Genomic DNA, 21,228 nt, shown 5'->3' with positions numbered 1-21,228 from the left:
TTTAAACAATTTATATTTAAAACTGTGTATTATGGAAGCCAATAGTTGTGTTTCACTGCAAACATCCCTCTGTATTAAAGCAGGACGCTCTGCGGCCGCGTTATTTCCTCATATCTCCAGCACATCTAACTCAGTCACGCTTTACAGCGATTATGATAATGATAATGATGATGATGATGATGATCATGGCGAGAGATTTTAACTGTGACTTGGACAGAATGCAGTTGATCCTCAGTCACACTGCAATAATCTGATCAAATTAACCTGTTACATTGTTTATCAATGAAGGCGTTTCAAATTAAAAGTTCAATGACATTTACAAGCGTTGGAAAAACTCCATGTTCCGTGATTTCTAAACAGCCCAAAAAAATGACATCACTGCCTCCTTTCCTTCAGCCCGCCTTCATTCACACATAAGCGCTTTTTGGCTCCTCATGCGCAGTGGGCGTGTCAGCAGCCTGGACCGGAGAATACGCATAGGAGAGAAGCGCGTAACTGCAGGCGCGCAAAAAGCACTTAAGTCCAGATGGGAGAATAGACGCATAAATACTTTTTCTTTTCACTTATTTACAAAATGAGATTCTTTAAATTGTGTGTTATCACTCATTCATTCCATCATGATGCTGTATAGTTGTTTTTAAATAGTTTTCTAAGTAAAATGTTGTCGTCCGACAAAGGGGCTACATGGAATCAAAATGAGCACTGACCTGCTGTATCCTCCTCCTCCGTTGTCCTTGCTGCTCCGTCTGCTCCACCTGGATCAGGATGTACTCCTGGTTGATTATATCCATCATACCACTCCTAAATGGCCCAGCTACCTGCAGCTTCAGTAAAGCATTGTCCCGAAAATCAGTCACATTCACAGCTATGAGAAGCACAGTCAAAGAAAATCATGGACACTGAAGCTTTTGTGTAGAACTAGATATACTCTGCATTCTTTGACACCAGGTTCAACGATAAATACAACAATAAAAACACATTTAAGGGATAAACTATTCTCAGAGAACTTAAACACAGCTGCATCATAATCCACTAATTTGGTAAAGTCTTTGTTAAAGGGGCAGTATTATGAAAAAAATCACTTTATAATGGTTTTGCTACAGTGATATATATTCATTTAGCCTCATTCAAAGGACTAAAGTTGAAAAAGTTTTGTTTCTTCCCTTGTTATTCCACATTTTATAAAAAATCAGCTCCAAACGAGGCGAGTTGGATTTTTCTCGCATTGTGACATCACAACGCAGAAACTCCTCCTTCTGACAATCCTAGCTCCTCCTACCCTACATAAGAATGTGAGCTCTTCCCTCTCAAACTACCTCACAGGTAAAACAAACACTGCGGTTTAATATAGATTATACGTTATACTTTATGTATGTATATGTAAAGCTACATACACAAAATGTGTTCTCTGTATTTAACCCCTCCCTGAGGATCAGTGAGCAGCCACGGTGTAGCTCCCAGGGAGCTGTTAGGGTTAATATAAGGGACTGATCAACATCCCACAGTGATGGACTAGGGAGATTAGAACCAGTGACCCTATGATTACAAGCCTGCTTAATTAACCACTAGTCATTTCATCCACAGATAATATATTTATGTTCAGTATATAGATAATCCAGTATAAATATAATCTACAGTGTTCACAGTCAGTTCCACTTTTAGTAGCCATTACATTGCCTCGTATCGCCTTTGACATGATCTGACGTGTTTGTGACCCAATGCAACACAGGGGTTGGACAAAACAGTGGGCTATTGTCTCAAATGGACTATTCCTGTGGTTATAATAGGTTAATAACAAGATAGCGACATAGCACCTCCGGTGAGTGTTTGAAACAGCTAACTGACTCTGCTGCTGATGTGATACACACCCTGAAGCAGATCACTGATCACCCTCTATAAGGGCAAGGCTTGAAGTCTGCATCTACAGACACACTCACATATGCATATGCATGAAGGCCCCAAAACTGCCTGTTTTTAGAAGTGTCATGAAGGTGAATTTTCAGAGGGCTAAAACTAAAAAAACAGGCAAGTTTGGGAAGATAAACATAGACCCAAGCATTGCAGTTCCGCTTTATATAGACCACAACTGTATGATTTATATGTAAAAAGAAAGGATTTAAAACCATGATATGTCCCCTTAAAGGCTTTTGCAGCCCACTTCTCTGGTTCTACTATCTACTTTTCAAAATAGCTGTAGCTACAGTATATGTTCTCAAGAGCAATGCAGCATGCAAGGATACCGAAGCTCTCTGCTGGAGAAACAGCTAACATTCTCCAAGGGTTGTCCCGATCCGGATACATGCTGAAGAACAACTGAAAGAGAAGGCAAACATTGATGTAGTTCTCTGTCAAGATGAATGGGGAATTGCTAATATTGGTGAGATCAGTTCAGGGTTTAGGAATGTCACTGAATTAAACTGTGTGAAGAAATAAATGCTCCAAAAGGTTTCAGTTTCAATAATGTATATATTCTGAGGTCAATCATACTCCAGAATTTATCTGTTTTGGCAAAATAATAGCTTGAGTATTTTTTAAGTATCTTTATACTTTATTTGTGCGTCCTTCATTTTAATCATTCACTGAAAGCACACAAGGACAATGCTACCTCTGCAGGCGAGTCATTGAAAGTTAAGGCCTGATCTCTCTTTCAATGTGTGCATATAAGCTAAAAGATGAGTAAGATTTAGTCTCTAAATAGACAAGAGTTCATGTGTGTTTCTGTGCACCTAGCCTTGTGTTATGAGTTACCAGGGCTATATTACAGCCCAATGTGATCTCAATAAATGGATGATCAAGACAGAAACTGAACTACATTTGTATCTCTTGAAAAGTTGAAAATGTTCCTTAAGTTAAGTTTTTATTCTTAACAAATGAGACCAGCTTTTGACCCAAGTTGTAGCTAGGCTCAATGTGACGCTAATCTAATCAGCTCTGTCAAAAACAACACAGTGACACCAAAGTATTATATTATAGTCATTCTATATAATAAAGTCTATAACACAGTGAACTTACACTGCAGAGAACAACAATAGCAAATATTGTGGCAACTTTGGAGACCCTCAAGCAGCATCTGAAAAGATGAACAGACAAAATGACAGGAATTAGTCGTGCAAGAATAAAAACACTGTTGCTTTCACACTGCGAACAAGGCTCCAAAAGGTAATAAAAAAGTATTCCCCTTACTTCTCAGGGTATAACACAATAAATTCTCACCGGTGCTACCAATGTTCCTAATTATGATAGCTTAGAATGTTGTTGCTTCTAGAAGTTTGTTCTGTTCTTTTGTAAAGAGTTTTGCATGTTCTCTCATAGCATGATTGAGTCCGGTAATATACTCTAGTTCTAATCCAAATAGATGATTAATTATTATTAAAGTCAGAAGCAGGGGCACCCACACTTCTTTTTTTTTTTTTTTTTTTGGCTTTTTAGAGTACAGCTGACTTTTTGGTAATTTTACTAAAACTTAATGCTTATATTTTACAAGTTTTCAGAAAACATTACTTGTTTTTTCTTTCTTTGATAGCAACATTGCATGCTTACACTGTATATATATTACTGATAAAGCAAACATTATGGGCCAATACTGCAAAGCTGGGTGAATATATCTGCAATATCTCTCAGTTATCAAGCTTCACCTAACCAAGCAGTCACAATTCCAGAGCAGCTGTTATCAGGCTGGATATCAACACGTTAACTTGAGCCAGGTGTATCCAACCTAGATGTGTGCGTGCTGGACTTTGCAGCATCTGACCTGTCACAAACGCAAAGAAACCTCGCTTAACCATGAGGAACAATTCTTAAAAATATGAAGATTTAAAATCCATAAATCAAGCAAAAAACAACACTGTTGCCTCAGCAAAAGCAGCAAGGAAGAAATGCTGGCAGGAATTTGCAGACTGTTAATGCATAAAATCGTAAGATTGTAGCAACGATAATAATTCATTGGACAACAAACACACTGACAGTTTCACTTAACACGGCACAAGCGTGTTTCTAATCACGTATCTGACTCATTTTGAGTGCAGTCTGTGTCTCCAGCATTGTAGTACATGACACACTGAATAAATCTCAGAAGTTAGAGCTGTAAGAAGAAATCTAGCTTTGTAGTACAGGCCCTATACTATATGTTATGGTTTTCATATATCATTTGCAATAATTGAATGCAGAAATGAGGATTTAACTTGAAAGATGCATTATGTGGTGGGTTTGTACAGTTCATTATAATTCTACTCTTCAGAATGATCTATCATTCTAGTTGTCTACTGCCTCCATCCTTGGTGCTTGTAATCATGGCAGTCAGAAGAAGCCATAGTGAGTCTAACAGTGAACAAAACTAATCACTGCTTTATTGTGTGTTTTAGGAATTATTCTGATAATCTGAGAACATTTTAATCTTCTATCCAAATAAATATTTATATTAGTAGTTATGTCTTCTTGACAGTTAAGGGTTCTCACTTCATACTGCTCATGAGTTTCCCGTTGCGGTTGAGGTTGTCCAGAGCGTCGTATTTCTCAACTGAGCAGGACCGGGACAGGCTGGTGACTTCACTGCCCAGCCGGTATCTTCTCTCTACATCCAAGGAGCTATTGTCCCAGGGCTCCTCCCCTCCAACAAAGGTTGGGTCATGTAGTGTCATGTAGGTTATACTGAAAATTAAAAGTTAATATTAATCACAGATAACTATGCATGTATCCATCCATAAATATTTGGTTTTACATGTCTACCTCATTCCTGGAAGTGCTACAGCTTTTCATTTTGACAATGGGACATCATTTCAGCTTTTATTGTTTAGCATATTACCTGCTGCTGAGTCAAAGTGGGTGTTTGCCAAATCCTGTGACCCAACTAAATGGTGGTTCTAGTCGCCCCAATGGCTGAAGTCCACGTTTACTTATGAACTACAGCCATCTTGTGTATGCCACCATCAGCCACTGAAGCCGGCAGCTGATGGCAAAGCATTTAGTTGATTCACAGATTGTGTCACAACATCTCATACGCCTCTGATGATCAAAAGGCAAGTTTAATTAACTCTGACTGCTCTGAAAGAACTTTTAAAGGAAATAACCTTTTTATCATTGTACGGTGTATTTATTTTTGTATAACTATAAACAATAAATCCTTATTTGAACATTTTGTATGACCATAAACAGAAAGTAAGAAATGTACTTTATTTGTATGACTTTAAATTGTGTTTTTCTTTTTCCTTTGATTGATACGACCATAAACGATTGTTAAAAATGTACAAGCAAAGACTCATGCATGAATTGTTTGCATGTCTAGTGATGATTTAGATGCACGAGAGATAAGGGGTAGGTTCTTTGAACTTCTTCCTGCTCCTTTTGAGCACAATTGTTTTAGTTTTGTTATTATGTAACATAAGTTTGTAATATGCTGCTCAAATGAATAAATAAATGAAATGAAATGAATTTTGAATAAATAAGGTGTCATGAAGGCTCTCAATAAGTGTTGTTTGTTACCCTAACCCTAACCCAAAAATGCCCACATAGCTCCAAATGTGTCATAATTTAACAAATTCACTATAGGTACCCTTTAATAACTTGATTTGTGACATAATGAATGATTAAATTACATAATAATAGGGGCTATTTCAGGCTGTGCTATCAACCAGAGAGGAAGGTAATTCACAGCCTAATGATCTTTTTTTTTTTACCTGCACCCAGAACAATAAAGGATTACACTCCATCAAGCACTACGTGTTTTCTTGACTACCTTTAAACAAGGAAGCCAGTGCATGCAGGTAAAACTGAATTATAACAAAGCTTTTTCGTCATTTTTTGTAGTTACAGCCTAGTGACAGGTGTACGTCAAACCCTGATGACAGTTTGAGACAGACTGAAAGAGAAATGTAGTCCAACTCCTACTTACCTATCATCTTGGGAGAACCTTAGCAGAGGCGACCTCTCTGTGAGGTTGGCTGAATTTGTTTTTCCTCTGAGAAGGTTAACTGCACTGAAGTTTTGTCTGAAACTGAAAATGCAAAGAAAAAATCTGAGTTTATTGGAAATCAAAGAATAGCTCAAAAAAACAGAATCTGTGTGAACTGTCACTGTATGTGACCCCATTGCTGAAAACATCAGTTGCCCCATGATGGCTCCCTCCTGATTAATGCTTCCTGCCAGCTGTGCAGGTAACTGTGAGGGCAGTAAACAGCTTCTATAACCAACACCTGAGCAGGTCAGTAAGGGCCATTTTCTGTCTGCTGATTTAAGAAGCTTCACTCACATCGACACCTTAAAGCTTCCCTCACATACCATTAACCATTGTGTTTTAAAAATAGGTGAAATCTAATGTACTGAAGCAAATGTTATGGTTCGGAAACAACTGCTTTGCTGTTGATTGTTTCACCAAACAAATTATTATCATGAAAAAGATTTTAACAACATGAGTATGTCATGGGATTTGTTTTATGTGTCAACTGCTGTATGCGAATGGCAAGGTCTGAGTTTCACAACCTCAAAGGGATCTGATCGCTCTGCTTGCTGAAATGGTTTAGAAATGTGGAATCCATCACAAAATCCCAATTAGAAAAGTGTTTGGGAGCGATCCCAGTTTTCATCTTCTTAAAATCATTATAACACCTTATTAATATCACAAAGAATTGATTAGTCAAATTCCACCACCATAACCATCACCCTTTAATCCCTAACCACAACCCTAACCCTGTTAAAGCTGCAGTATGTAAGTTTTTTTTTTTTTTTTTTTGCATCATTTGGTCAAAAATCCATAATCATCTTTGAGTATATTATAATGTGAATCTCTTCTCCTTCTCCTGGCTCTGTAAATGAGCTTTAGAAATCCAGGAGTATGACACTGAACTTCAGCCAATCAGAGATCTTTCTACCAAGAGTGCGATCCCATGAGCTGTTTTGGGCGTTACTATTGGCTGATTGAGCTGCTCGTCAAAAGTCAACGCGCGTTCACGATCTGAGAGTAGGGAAAGTGGCAGATATTCCAGCAGAAGTCTCTAACGCGGCTTTTGGCACAACAGTTACATGACAAAGCAAGAGGGAAAAGGAAAACCGAGGCAGAGAAGCAATAGAATAAAGACACAAACGTGTTCAGGAGGAATCGACTCCACGGAGGTCCCTCTGACTCAGTATGTGCTGTCTGCCTTATATACCGAAATAGTGAGAACAGATGGGATAAATAGCTTGTAAACCCAAGAGAAACATCATCCAAGGTGAAGAGAACAGATACAATGTATTAGTGTCTGTCTGTCTGCAGCTGGGATCAAGAGTCGGAGAAGCGACTGTGAGCCTCTTACTGTCCTCACAGCAGCGAGTGATGTTTTAGAGACATGAAAGCACGTATCAGAGTACTCTCCAATAAGACAGGATAAAGTCCCTACGTCTGTTACTAGTCTCTATGGAGAAAACAGTTGCAAAGAATTCCACAGTGTGCGCATTCGCACAAGCGTTTATAAAAAGACCAGTGCGTTTCGTTCAGGAGGGAAGGGAGGAGCGTGGAGCGTCTACATACTGCAGCTTTAAGTAGTTAGTAATCATCACATGGGACTAGTTCCTGATTTCCATGACTTTATAGCGTATAGTCCCCTAACCCAGTGGTTCCCAATAGTGGGCATGTGATGTCATGACCACAACCCTAACCTTTTTTAATTGTTTTCATTTCTGTCTCTTTATTTCAAGGCAGTTGTTTAACAAAAAATAGGATTGAATACAAACACATTACAGTAGTAAAAAATAAAGTAAGATAGATAATACTTATAATAATTATAATACAAATATAAAAAAATTATGTACAAATATGATACAGGTATTTACAAAAATAATACAAATATACAAAAATGATACAGGTATTTACAAAAATAATACAAATATACAAATATGATACAGATATTTACAACAATCAAGCTGTAAGGTTACAGTGATGATTTATACAGTTTGCAGGGCTCTACACTAACTTTTCCAATGGTGGCACAGAATTTGGTCGCACCTTTTTTTTAGCGGGGGAGGGGGAGTATACACCATAGCCATGCATGCTAATGAATAGATGACTTAACTGGCGTACTGTAGTTTTGTATGAAGTAAAGATTGACAATGGCTTGAGATATATTTGCTCAATGTTTTAATGTTTTAGTCTCAATATTATTTTTTTCTGCAACAAGCAGTGGCTGAAATAACAGCTCATTTCTTTTATTTTATTTTAAAAGAAGACGTAACATTTTTTTTTTAAATAACAGCAAAGCATAACAACAGGTTACATGTATTCTGTTTTTTTATTTTGCAGAAAGGCTGTACTTGAATTAAGTTAACAGTAGCATAACCAACTTAGCATCTGCATTGCTTCACCTCTTGGAATTAAATTCAGAGGGTCCAGCTCTTATAGTGGGGTCTCATAACTCACTTCCCCTGGTCAGGGGTCTGCAACCTTTACTCTACAAGAAACCATTATGTCTCATCTCACCTGGATTAAAGTCCTCCTGGAGCCAAAAAAAAAACCTTCTCAATGAAGACAATACACTGTATTAAATTATATACAGTTAAAATTATATAGAATAATGTTTGATTTAATTTGATGTGATGTATAATGATTATGTAAATGGAAACTTAAAAACAGTTTAAAATAAAATAAATTGACATCAATAAATAAAACATTATCTTGTTTACATGAACACAGTGTTATATATATATATATATATATATATATATAAGATTTTTTTAGTTAATGTATTTGAAAGGCTACAAAAAGTAACTTGAATTTGATAACGCATGATCATGTGGTCAACACATGTTAAGTGGTCAATTATTGCCACACATAAAGCATGCATATTTAACCGGCACATTGTCCCCACACAATTAAAATCTCTATTTTCTTCCAGAATAGTGTTTTTGTTGGTTTAGTTATTTTATCAGGGATTTAAAACTTAGCCACAGGAAAGTTGATGGTCAGTAGATGTTGCAGGAGGTGAAGTAGGAAGGTGCTGAGTCATTGCACAACGTGATTTATTTTAGGTTAACAAATTGTTATGTCTTGATTTTATTTGTCATTAATCATTAATAGCCTCTGTAAAAAAAAAATAAGTATTTATTTCTGTATATATATATAATTTTATTATAAAAAAATATTAAAAAAAATGTTGTTTTTTTTTTTTTTTTTTAAAGCTATAGGGAGCCATTGCAAAAGAGTCAAAGGGCCACATTAGGCCCCAGAGCAACAGGTTGCGGACCCCTGCCCTGGGAGAACCACAGCTGAACACATGGCCTGGTATCATAGTCCATCAGTTCTAGTTCCTCCATGCTGATTCTGATGAGTTTGAACGCTATGCTGTGCTTGGCACATTTTTCCTTTTTACTGTTGCCCTCACGGTGAGAGCGCACTCAGTGAAGGACTCATCATGTCTGGCTCCGTTCACTGACCACGCGCACTTCAAAGTCAACGTCACTGGCCTTGCAGATGAGTCTGTTGGTGTGTGCAACCCTCTTCTCTACCACCAAGAAGTCTGTGACCCAAAAAAATCTGTAACCACTGCGGCTTCTCGGCAATAGAGAAGAAAAGTTCTAAACCTCTTCATAGCTATTAAGGAGCTATTTACTCCCCCTTAAACATGACACTCAGGTGGATGAAGTAAAAGCAGACTATAGAAGAATTACAAAAGTGTTTAAGGGGGAGTAAATGTCCGCCGAGAAGCCGCAGGGGTTGGAACTGTCGCCACCTGCGGTCACAGATTTTGGCACAACACCGGCACACAGCTGCCACTTGGCTCGGCTTCGCCTCTTGGTGACGTCATCGACTAATCGACGTTGACTCGACTAGTATGCACATAAAGTCGACCTTTAAAATTATGTAGTCATTCAACCCCTACTGTCAACCACAGCGCACATCAATGAAACAGAACCGCCAAAACTAAAGTTGTGATCATCGATAGTAGTTTTTTTTTCCAATAAGGGCTGGGATACACTGTGCAATTTGTTTCAATCGTTGTACTCAGCTCTAGCTCTAACTGTGCGACTCGTGCAGAGCCCGAATGTGTGCAGCTCACGATTCATGTTCTCACACTGTACGGCCCGACACTCTGACACAATCTGACTGCTTACACTGTACGTCCATATACGACACGTCGGGGTCTTGTAATGTACAAATTAGAAGAAGAAGAGCTCTGAAGCTTCGCCATTAAAACAGACAGAAGAAGAACCTGGAAGTGGAGAGACACTTGCAAATCTCAGCAAAAAGAGCTTTAAAAAAGGAAAGACAAGGATGGGATGGACCAAGAGCTGACTGGACAGATGTGGGCAGCACAGTCTGTCAATTTTACAGCGGTCCTACGGTGTTCACGCATGCGCAGTGTGAGAGTTTAAGGTAAGCCAGTCCATGGCACTGCTTCAACTGTGAGATACCCTCACGAGGAGCGACCGGATTTCAAACATGTTTGATTTCCTTACAACCATACGACTGTTGATCAGGAGCTGGTCGTGAGGTGTTAATCGCTTCTCATGACCCCATGTATACTACACAATGCATGACACATGATCTAGCAGAGACCAAAAATTGACTCACAAGTCGAAAATCGGCTCAAAATGGGCCAAAAATCGCAGTGTATGCCTGCCTTAAGTAATTGCTTTGGTTGGTTGTAAATAATGTACATATATATAATTTTCATATCCGTGTGTACACTATGTCAATGTAAGTGTCTCTTATTATTGTTGTCTTAAATGTATGAGGACTACGAGCTCATGGCTAAATCTGGCAAATTTACTTAAAGTATTGTACTGGTGTTCATTAATGTACACTGTCCTTTCCAAATAAACAAATAAATAAATAAATACAGCACAGACAACTATATTGCCCAGAATCTACAAGAAGAAATATTTTTTATCTAAAAACACCCAGATCAAATCAGAAAACCTCTTCTTGCTGATCTTTTATGTATGAAAATAAACTAGATATTGCCAAAATATGAGATCTGCTTTCATTTGGTGCACCTTTGGTGAGAGACACACCCTTACAGAGAGGTTAGAGCATTGTGTTCAATATGTTTTTTGGAGCTGCTAACAAACTGTAAGACTTTTCTTACAGCTGAAATTTTCAAACTATTTTTAAAGAGTTTCAAAGTTCCCATCAACCTGTAACATCCACAATGCTACAAATTAGGTCACACTGATTAAGCTACAGTACATCTAACAATGTCATTCTAATACTGCTGATTTGATTGCTTAATATCAAATTAGTACGTAGCTTCAAGTTGTAGGATGACCTTTTGAAATGTTTCTTTTGATTAAACATTGGATAATCAGAAAGCCCTAGTTTAGTCTGTACTTTTCTTGAAGTAAACTGTAATCATGCTCCCCTTTTACATTCTCTATTAAAATGCAGTCTTTGATCCCTTTGCAGTATTTGAATAGGCAAAGCCAAAAGTACCGGATCACAGAGAGGAAGGCAGCAGACAGCAGTAATGGTTCAAAACTAAATCCAGTTTAATGAAATTCAAAATCCAACTTAAGTAAGAAAATAACAGAGACCAGAAACAAAAGTACACATCCATCCATTTTCGGACTCAGCAGTCTTATCTTGGCACACGAGGGGGGGACCTGAGGTGTATTCCATAAAGGAGGGTTAACAAACTCTATCCATAAACTCTGGGTCAACATACCCCGCGGTGGGAAACTCTGGGTATCTGATTCCATTACAGCTGGTATGAAGTGGGTCAATCAACCCTGAGTAAGTAAACCTTGGGTTACTTTCGTGCATGCACGCGATAAAAAGCCATCATCAATGGATTGACAGTTACACAAACTACCATGGCAACCACCCGGAAGAGAGTGATTTATTCACCCTGATATAAGCCGGTGTTTGAGGAATATGAGCCTGTTCTAAAGGTGTGATCATTAAGAATGCCAAGGTTAAAACCACCTGTGATTAGTCACGCTTTTTGGTCCCTTCATCACTTTATGCTTCAGTGACTTGACGAGCGGGGAATAATATGAATAAAATGTGTCTGGAGAGACGTGGTAGCAGCAAAGGATGTCTGCATAGAGAGCCGTCCATTACACTCGAAAGACAGTGACTGCCGCTTGATATCGCATCATTTATATTGATTTTTAATGTAATATTGTCGCCAGAGTCATCTAAAAAAATATGTCATAAAAAAAAGACTGCTCAGTGACTCTCTGAGAATGTTTGGTTTGGTGAAGTCAGCTAACGGAGAGATACAAGATACTTGTCTCTCTTCCTTATACCGTTCACATGGTCACATGGGATTATATGTGTGAAAGCACCCTTAGTGTCACTGTTGTATTAAGATTTTTCAGTGATCGGTTGTGTGGGGTTTAAACCAGAAAGGCTGTTCATCTTAAAAGCAGCTTAATAATGCTTATACAAGTATAGAGTGCTGTTATCTGTTCCGCCTGTAGGGGCAACAAAGAGCTGTATTAGGAGTTGTGCAGCGGTTTATAGAAGAAGAATGCTGCAGCCTGTGTGTTGTCTGATTTAAAAGGAGACAGAATCATCATTTCTCCACCACGTTTCTCTTCGTCGTCTTTCACCTAAGAGGTATTGCATCTCTATAATTCTGTGAGACACAACAGACTTTTAGCGACGAGGATGGAATTTATCTTCTACGGATGAAAAGAGTTTTATTTTGAAAGTAAAACTCCGTCGAGAAGGGAGAAAGCACGTTGGTTATGACCGCGGCATTCGGGAAAAGTGAGGATTTTCACTTCGATGAAAACAAAGGAGGATTTGAAGCCTATTTAGAAAGGTTGGAACAGTTCTTTGTTGCAAACGGGCTGGTGTTCAGTGATGAAAAGTCAAAGGCAGTATTCCTGACAATTGTGGGCAGAAGGAACCACAATCTGCTTATGGACTTGTGTGCGCCATTTAAGCCGTCAGAGAAGAAACTGTCAGAGTTAATTGATCTGTTGCATGCACATTTTGTGCCAAAGACAAACTTAATTGCAGAAAGATACAAGTTTAACTCCAGGAACCAGCGAGAAGGCGAGTCCATAAGTGAGTACATGGCTAGTTTAAGGAAACTGGCATCCACATGCAAATTTGGGACTTTTTTAGACGATGCTCTCATAGATAGATTTGTATGTGGGGTTAAAAGTGCAGAACTGCGTGACCGTATGTTGAATGCCGCCCACACAAAAGATTTAACACTGGCAGCAGCGTATGATATGGGACTGGCACATGAAGTGAATAAACAAAATGCACGACAGTTGGGACAAAAGTCGTTCAGGACTAACGCCATTACTAAGGCAGCCACGCCGAAGAAGGACGCAGGTGGGAAACCTTATCGATGTGCTGAAGGGGGCCATTCCTAAGCTTTGCAAACCTCGCTCAGTGCCTTATGCACTTCGGGAGGCCGTAGAAGCTCAGCTAAACAAAATTGAAGCCTAGGGAGGAATTATACCTGTTAACTATAGTGAATGGGCTGCACCTTCCTGCTGCACATTCCAAAGTTAGATGACACAGTGAGGATCTGTGGGGACTATAAAGTATCCATTAACCCATGGCTCGAGGTAGATCAGTACACCATTCCAAAATGACAGGATCTTTTCATAAAACTAGCAGGAGGTGTGAAATTCACTAAACTTGATCTCTCACAAGCTTATCAACAAGTGGAGGAAAGCTCTAAACAGTACTTGACCATAAACACACACAAGGGACTGTATAAATTAAACAGACTTCCTTATAGTGTAGCAAGTGCACCTACAATATTTCAAAAACGTATGGATCAAGTCCTTCAGGGCCTCAATGGTGTTATTTGCCACTTAGATGACATTTCAATCATGGGGCTCGATATAGAAGAACACATGTGAAATCTTGAAGAAGTGTTAAAAAGATTTAACAACTACAACCTTCGAGTTAAAGAAAAGTGTGATTTCTTTCAGCACAGTGTGTCTTATTTGGGACATGTCATTGATGCAGAGCGAGAAACCCCATGCAAGCTTAATGTGAGGCCATTGTTAAAGCAGCCGTTCCTACTAATACTATTCAACTGAAGTCTTTCTTATCTCTGTTGAGTTACTACAGGAAGTTCATTCCTAATCACTCAACCGTGGTGGCTCCTATGACAGGGTTATTGCAGAAATATGTTAAGTGGAAGTGGTCAGAGTCACGGCAGAAAGCTTTTGAGAATGCTCAGAAGCAACTACTTTCTAACAAAGTTCTTGCACATTACAACCCAGACCTACCGCTCATACTAGCTTGCGATGCTTCACCAGTGGGGGAAGGTGCCGTTATATCACACAAAATGCCTGATGGTAATGAGAAACCAATAGCCTTTGCTTCTAGGATGCTGACCAAAGCAGAAAAGAACTATTCTTAGATAGAAAAAGAAGCATTAGGTTTGGTTTTTGGAGCGATGAAGTATCATGAGTATTTGTTTGGTTGTGAGTTTACTTTGATAACAGATCACAAATTACTGAAAATCTTAGGTCCAAAAACGGGGGCACCACCCTTAGCTGCTGCAAGGATGCAAAGATGGTCTCTGATTTTAGCAGCCTATACCTATGAAATCCAGTACAAGCCATCAGAACACCATGGGAATGCTGATGCATTATCTAGGCTCCCTGTGCCCAATGACAGTTTTCCAAAACCAAATCCAGTGTTCAGGGTGTCATATTTAGATAGTCTGCCCGTCACAGCAAAACATGTAGCACAGGAAACACAGACAGATCCAGTGCTAGCAAAAGTAAAACAGTATGTTTTATCAGGGTGGCCAAAACATGTTACAGATGAGGCGCTACAACTATATGTGAAAAGGAGGTTTGACCTCACATTGGAAGATGACTGTGTTCTCTCGGGTTTTAGGGTGGTCTTTCCGGACACACTACGAGGCAGGTTATTGTCAGAGTTACATGACAGCTATTGGGGTATGGTAAAAATTAAGTCTTTTTCCAGAAGTTGGTTTTGATGGCGAACACTCAATGAGGACATTGAAAGTGAGGTGAATTTATGTGATATCTGTAAACAGCAACGTAGCATGCCTGCTACAGCACCTGAACATACATGGAAATGGGCTACAGGTCCACGGGAGAGATACACCTGGATTTTGCAGAAGTGAAAACGAAAATGCTTTGAGTTGTTATGGATGCATATGCTCGCTGGCCTGAGATAGTACACATGCAGACTGCCACAGCTAACAGAACTACTGAGGCTTTGAGAAACCTTTTTGCCTCCCATGGGTTACCAAAACAGGTTGTAACGGATAATGGTCCTCAGTTTACTTCAGGTGAATTTGAATCATTTCTTGAGCTAAATGCAGTCAAACACATTAAAGCTCCAGCTTATCACCCTGCCTCAAATGGTTTGGCAGAACGCCTGATCCAAAACTTCAAAAAGTCTTTGGCAAAGATCAGAGTGGTTGGTGACATGTCATTGCAGCATTGTATTGCTAACTTCTTGTTTAGTTACAGGAACATGCCACATACAACCTCCAAGAAAACACCAGCGAAGCGCTTTCTGAAACGACAGGTAGGTTGTCCTTAGTGATACCAGAGGGTCATCAGTTTTTCCACCCAGTGGGGGTTTCCAGACAGTCGGACAGTGGGAGGAAACTCAGGGGAGGGGATAAGTGGCTGGATGGTGTGATAACACATGTTTTGGATCCTGTTACGTATTTAGTAAATGTACAAGGTGCATGTGTAAAAAGACAGGTGAATCAAATACTGGATGCAAAGAGAAAGGACATTACTGCTGAACAGACTGTCAGAAACACTGAAGGGAGCTGGGAAACATCTCCAGATGATGATGCTGAGGAAACTGACATTGTTTCTGTTGTCAGTGAAAAGACACTTAAGAATGCTCAGAGCTTTGAAGAACCTGACAGAGCTCTGGAAAATACTGTCAGCACACCACGTTTTGAATGCCCAAAGCGAAATGTGCATCCTCCTCAACGTTTGGATGTATAAGGGATTCAGTGAAAGAACGGATGGACTGGGTTCCGCGTTAATGTCCATACCAACATTATTTACATACAAAGTTGATACATTTGTGTATCAACTATTTGAAAGAAGTCCAAAAACATAGAAAGAAAGGAAGTTTTTATCTACAGAGGAGGAGCTGTAGTGTTTAAACCAGAAAGGGTGTTTTTCTTAAAAGCAGCATAAGAATGCCTATACAAGTATAGACTGCTGTGTTATCTGTTCCGCCTGTAGGGGCAATAAAGAGCTGTATTAGGAGATGTGCAGCGGTTTATAGAAGAATGCTGCAGCCTGTGTGTTTTCTGATTAAAAAGGGGACAGAATCATCATTCCTCCACCACGTTTCTCTTCATCGTCTTTCACCTAAGAGGTATTGCATCCCTATAATTTTGTGAGACACAACAGGTTGCTACCGTCTTGGGAGAGCAAAGGTGTCCATGTAGCTGCGGGGTGGGGAAGGAGGTGGAGAGTGCGGAGTTTTTATGACTGTGACATAACCAAAAGGGACCTTTAGGGGGAGCACTAAGCGCAAGTTACTTTGTTCTGCTTTAACAGTCATTCATTCTGTCATTATGCTCCATAGTTGTTGTTTTTTCTGAACAAAATGTTGTAGTCTGACATAGAAATAAGAGAAAAGGGGTATTTGAGAACCACTGATTCTAAAGAATTATAAAATAGACTTTGCTCCAGAGTGGATGGTGTGCAGGCTGAAGTGCGTAGAATCAAATGCCTCTTATTCAAACTCTTCCTTTTTTACTTTCATAAGAATAATTCAATGCTGAATTGAGGTAGTTTGGCGGCTGCGCAGCCCTCTACCAAATGGTCCACGGGCTGGTACTGGTCCAGTAAACTGTGGTTATTTTTGTGAGATGGCTGAATGAGCTCCTTTCCCTCAGGATGAAAAGTTCCTTCATTCTTACTGGGGACCACTGCTGCCTATTTTGTAGGATGGTCTCTCTCATGCGGCTGATTTATCTTACTGAACCACGTCCCTGAATGAAGAACGTATTTGATCCAGCTATGGAGTGGGTAAAATCATAGAGATATGTAGACCTGTCTAAAGATATGAAAGATTCATCCCTAATAATTTGGATCCTAACCAACCTCCAGTCTCCATATCCATCGAATCAATGAGTGTACAACTAAGCTATTACAAACTCAACATTGTCACACCTCCTTATAAAATGAAATATGCAAGCATCCATTGTTGAACATCAGAGCCTTCATCAGTTTTTGTCGATTGTGGACAACAAGTACTCTCCAGTGAGTCGAAGAACAACTACTTGGAAACTTAACACACTGCTAGCATCAGCAAATCAAGCTTAAAAATGAACCAGCAATGGCAGATAATGTGTCAGTGAATGTAGACCAATAGTCAGATCACAGGATGAGACGTTTTCTTAGACACACATGACACAGGATCAACATTAAAGATGATACTCTGAACTTTAAATTCCAGTTGCTTCTGTGCAACCACTTTAAAGTTTCCCATATAGGGGAAATAATTTGTAAAGACTTTGAGGTGTACGAAGAATATCAGCTCCAGAAAAAGGTCAACCCCATTATCTGTGACAATGCTTCAAACATTTTAAAAAAAAGTTTTTACACCATGTTTTTCTGGGCAGGGAGATGAAGAAGATGACCTTCATGATTTTGACATTTGGAAAGACCTGAAAGTGGAAGAATGAGAGATGGTTGAGAACGTCTTTAGTGCAAAAACTTGGACAAGACTTTAATGTTTTACACACTGTGGAATTGGCTATAAGTGATGACCTTAAAGGGACTAAATTGCTCAGTGCAGCTCTCTGCAAATGCGTCTAGGTTGAGCTTTGCCCCACACGAGGACCTCTTTCAAAGACACATTGACATGGAGTTTGGACAGAGTAAAATCACTGCCTCTATTACCACACGCTGAAATTCTACACTGCGGCAAATTAAATCTGTGCTCAACTGTGACCACTTAATAATGTCTTGGAAGATACGGGACACAAAGAGGAAGTATTAAAAGCTAATGTAACCAGGCGGTTACATTGCGTGGTAGTTTCCCACCATCATATATCTCGTGAACGCATCATACCCGTCTACCGGACGCTTTCTTAACCGCACCCTCTGATTAGAAGGATTATAAGCAGGTGTGCACGCTGTAGCGTCTGTGTGTTCGGGGCTCCTAGGCTGTACTGTCGGGTGCTAAATGTGAGTACTAGTCTCTTTAAGCTTTTTGATATTAATGTACTCAATAACTTATTGTTGCCCTGTCACTGGGTTAGGCTATCGATGGGGTTTGCATTGAGGGGGAAATGCTGCTCTTGTGAGGCGCCCTGAGCCCCTGTGGGAACCTGTTTCCAAGTGTGGATGGTAGCTATTGTTTTACTGATTCTTTATTGAGTGTAGATGTTCAGGAGGCTAATTGTTATATTTTTTATACAGTTGGCAGCTGCTGTTCAAATAAGCTCTCAAATGATGTTTAAATAAGCTCTCAATCATGTTTACTAAACTTGACACCATGCACTTTAACTGAATGAAGTGAGGTTTAGCTGATTAGTTTGATTTTGTTCATCTTTGTCTAACGTTTGGGTTGTTTTTGGTTGAGTTACTAACCTTAAGTTTGTTAGTATTTTCATTTTCTAAACTTCACCTTGTTTGGTAAAGTTTTGTTGGTGTTGAAAGTTTATTATATTTTTGTATGTCAAGCTTTTAAACCATATCATGAAATAAAAGAAGTATTTTTATTACGATTGTTGAAGATAAAAAAATAACATGTATTTTGCTACCACTTTGGCCTCTGGCCAGACTAATATTTAATTCACAAAAAGGGAACCCCTGCCTTCTCATTGGTTACACTAAGGAGTGTAATCAGATAAGGGAACTAGTGGATATCCTCCAACCTTTTGGAGAGGCCAGAGATCTCATACAAGGAGAAGAAAATGTCAGTGGTACCCTGTATCCTTTCTACTAATCATCACTTGGAAAAAATCAAAAAGAGAAAGCACTACTTAGGTGGCTTGATCTGTCGCCTGCTACAAAGAAGAATCAGAGAGATTTCCGTAAATGGGAGGATGGATGTGATGGAGCAATTTTGCCCTTCTCTGACCCTCTCTATCTAAAAGCAGCTCTGCTAGATCCTTCATTTGGCACCATTAGGTTGACCCATGATGTGTTGTCCCCTAAAAATTACAGAGGATGTTTTTGTGATGATAAAAAGTATGTTGTTTTCTGTAGTATTCCTATTTTTACGTCAGACCATAGCAGAAATCAGTTCTTTCAGTGTTTTGACATACACTCACTGAGCTCTTGAGTTTTTGTTGACATTGTCAGAAAAGTGATTATTCTATTTTATATTTATTATTGAGATCATAGCAGCTGCTCGTGGTGTGATGAAGTGTCCTCTATTCCAACCCAGTCTCACTCCAAAGTGTAGAATGACTATGTGTGTAATGCGTAGACATCCTGCCCATACGCCTTTCAGGGCGTAGAAATTCTACACATCATTTGCCCAGTGTTTTCTTCGGGGCATACGTCAAGTCATGTGACCACCACCTCATCATCCCGTTTCAGAAAGGAAAAACATGGGGGACATTCGTTCAATTTTCACAGGAAATTACTGAGATAACTTGTTTTTCTCACTAGAAATGTTCTCAAAACCAAGCTAAAGCCACAAGCCAATGGGGTTGATGGTTCAAATTCAGCCCCTTAAACTTGAAAAAGATTCTTAAACTCAATGAAACGCTTAAAAAAATAAAATAAAATACATTTTAAAAAAGTAAGTTAGATAATTGTGCGCAGGCTGCAATAGTTTGAGTTGTTAATGTTAAAATAAAACCCATAGTGTGTACTATCTTTACTGGTTTAATGTGGAAAATCAGATTTTTGTATAACTTGACTTGCTTGATTTTCACCACAGTGACCTGGGACGAGCCTGAGAATTGTTGGATAAGACTTGTGACTTACTGTGATTTGTAAATATGTGACTTACTCACTCAGGTGTCAGTTGTGATGCATGATGTTTTGAGAGAGAGAGAGCTGTAGTCAGTCATTCTTGTGAATATGAATGTGATATTGTTCGTGTTGTCACTATATCCTGCTCATAAGTTTTTTCCTATGTGTGTAACAGATGCAATACAAATAAAGAAAACCATTGTTAAACTGGCTTTGTGTGTTTGCCATGTCATCAGCATTGGATTTCAATTCCTGTTTCAAAAACTTACTTATATTAATTTAACTACTATATTTTAGCTGTCTGTATCTATCACTCGTGTTTTTTGTTTTGTTTTTTTAATCTCACACATCGGGTCAGTATCCTGTAGATTGTGAGACATGAGCAGCAGTAGACCTACCTGTCCTCTTGTGGAACTGGAACAAAGCCATCTGAATGGATGACACATTGTCCTGAAGGCAGGACTGCAGACTGCTGGAGTTTCTGAGTGTTTCTTCTCTCAGAAATTCCCTGCAGGAGGCACAGCTCTCCAAAGTTCCCAGTAACAACCTCTGGCGTCCTCAGGCTGCTCCTCCCAGGATGCCCTGCTGCAGAGGTCTGAGACATCTCCATCTCCAGGTTGTTTTTGTTCTCCAAATACATGGTGACACCACTGTGGGTCAGACACAGGTTTGCCTTTCAACAACAGACCAATCCAAAGATCTTCTTTTGTCACAAATAGTATTATTGCGCACATCTTGAAATATTTGCCATAATGCCGTATTTATTTACATACATCATGTTTTACATTTATTTTATCTATCTGCTTTAAAGATATAGCTGAGCTGCCATCACTGTTAGCTAAAATGCATGTTAGCTACTTTTATGTTTACACTCCCTAACATTAAAGGGGACATATCATGGTTTTAAATCCTTCCTTTTTACATATAAATCATACAGTTGTGGTCTATATAAAGCAGAACTGCAATGCTTGGGTCTGAATTCCTCATTATTATAGCTCCACCCCTTTTCTACCCCTTTTCTGATGTGCTTCTGAGAGCAACTCGTTTTGGTGCGGTCTCTTTAAATGCAAATGAGACACTTCATACCCCGCCCCCTCTTCAGGTTCAACTCCACCCTGCTCAGCCATTTTTGTAGTTTGATAGAAGAGATATGGCTATGTAGCGGCGCAGAAAAAGTTTATTCACACGTTATTTACAAAATGTCAACAACGGAATACTTGTCCATCCAGCTTTACATGTTTGAGCCAGAGTCGGACCCAGCGGAGTGAGATGAAAATGAAGATGATGAACCTGCAGAACCCTAACAAGTGAGCTAACACAAGCACTGAGCTAACGCTAGCGCCAAGCTAACGTCACGAAATGCATTTTAATACAATCTTTTCAAAG

At 39.2% G+C, this 21,228-nt stretch overlaps 1 protein-coding gene across 2 annotated transcripts in view; it reads right to left on the bottom strand.

The window, feature by feature from the left end:
• Window positions 1–20,482, bottom strand: part of oca2 (oculocutaneous albinism II) — an 81,111-nt gene extending 60,629 nt beyond the window's left edge. Inside the window, exons 1-6 of one of the 2 annotated variants that reach the window (XM_028444539.1) lie at window positions 20,241–20,482; window positions 5,888–5,989; window positions 4,456–4,647; window positions 3,013–3,070; window positions 2,241–2,313; window positions 708–865 (exon numbers count right to left, since the gene is read on the bottom strand). In XM_028444539.1, the coding sequence (XP_028300340.1) occupies window positions 708–865; window positions 2,241–2,313; window positions 3,013–3,070; window positions 4,456–4,647; window positions 5,888–5,989; window positions 20,241–20,482 (825 nt within the window). The remainder of the gene's footprint in view (window positions 1–707; window positions 866–2,240; window positions 2,314–3,012; window positions 3,071–4,455; window positions 4,648–5,887; window positions 5,990–20,240) is intronic. The other variant, XM_028444538.1, reaches the window with a different exon arrangement.
• Between the last annotated feature and the right edge of the window lie 746 nt (window positions 20,483–21,228).

The sequence above is a fragment of the Gouania willdenowi genome, chromosome 4 (assembly GCF_900634775.1).
Source record: "Gouania willdenowi chromosome 4, fGouWil2.1, whole genome shotgun sequence".
NCBI lineage: Eukaryota > Metazoa > Chordata > Actinopteri > Blenniiformes > Gobiesocidae > Gouania > Gouania willdenowi.
The sequence above is the reverse complement of the archived record's forward strand: the minus strand, read 5'-3'. Positions and strand labels throughout refer to the sequence as shown.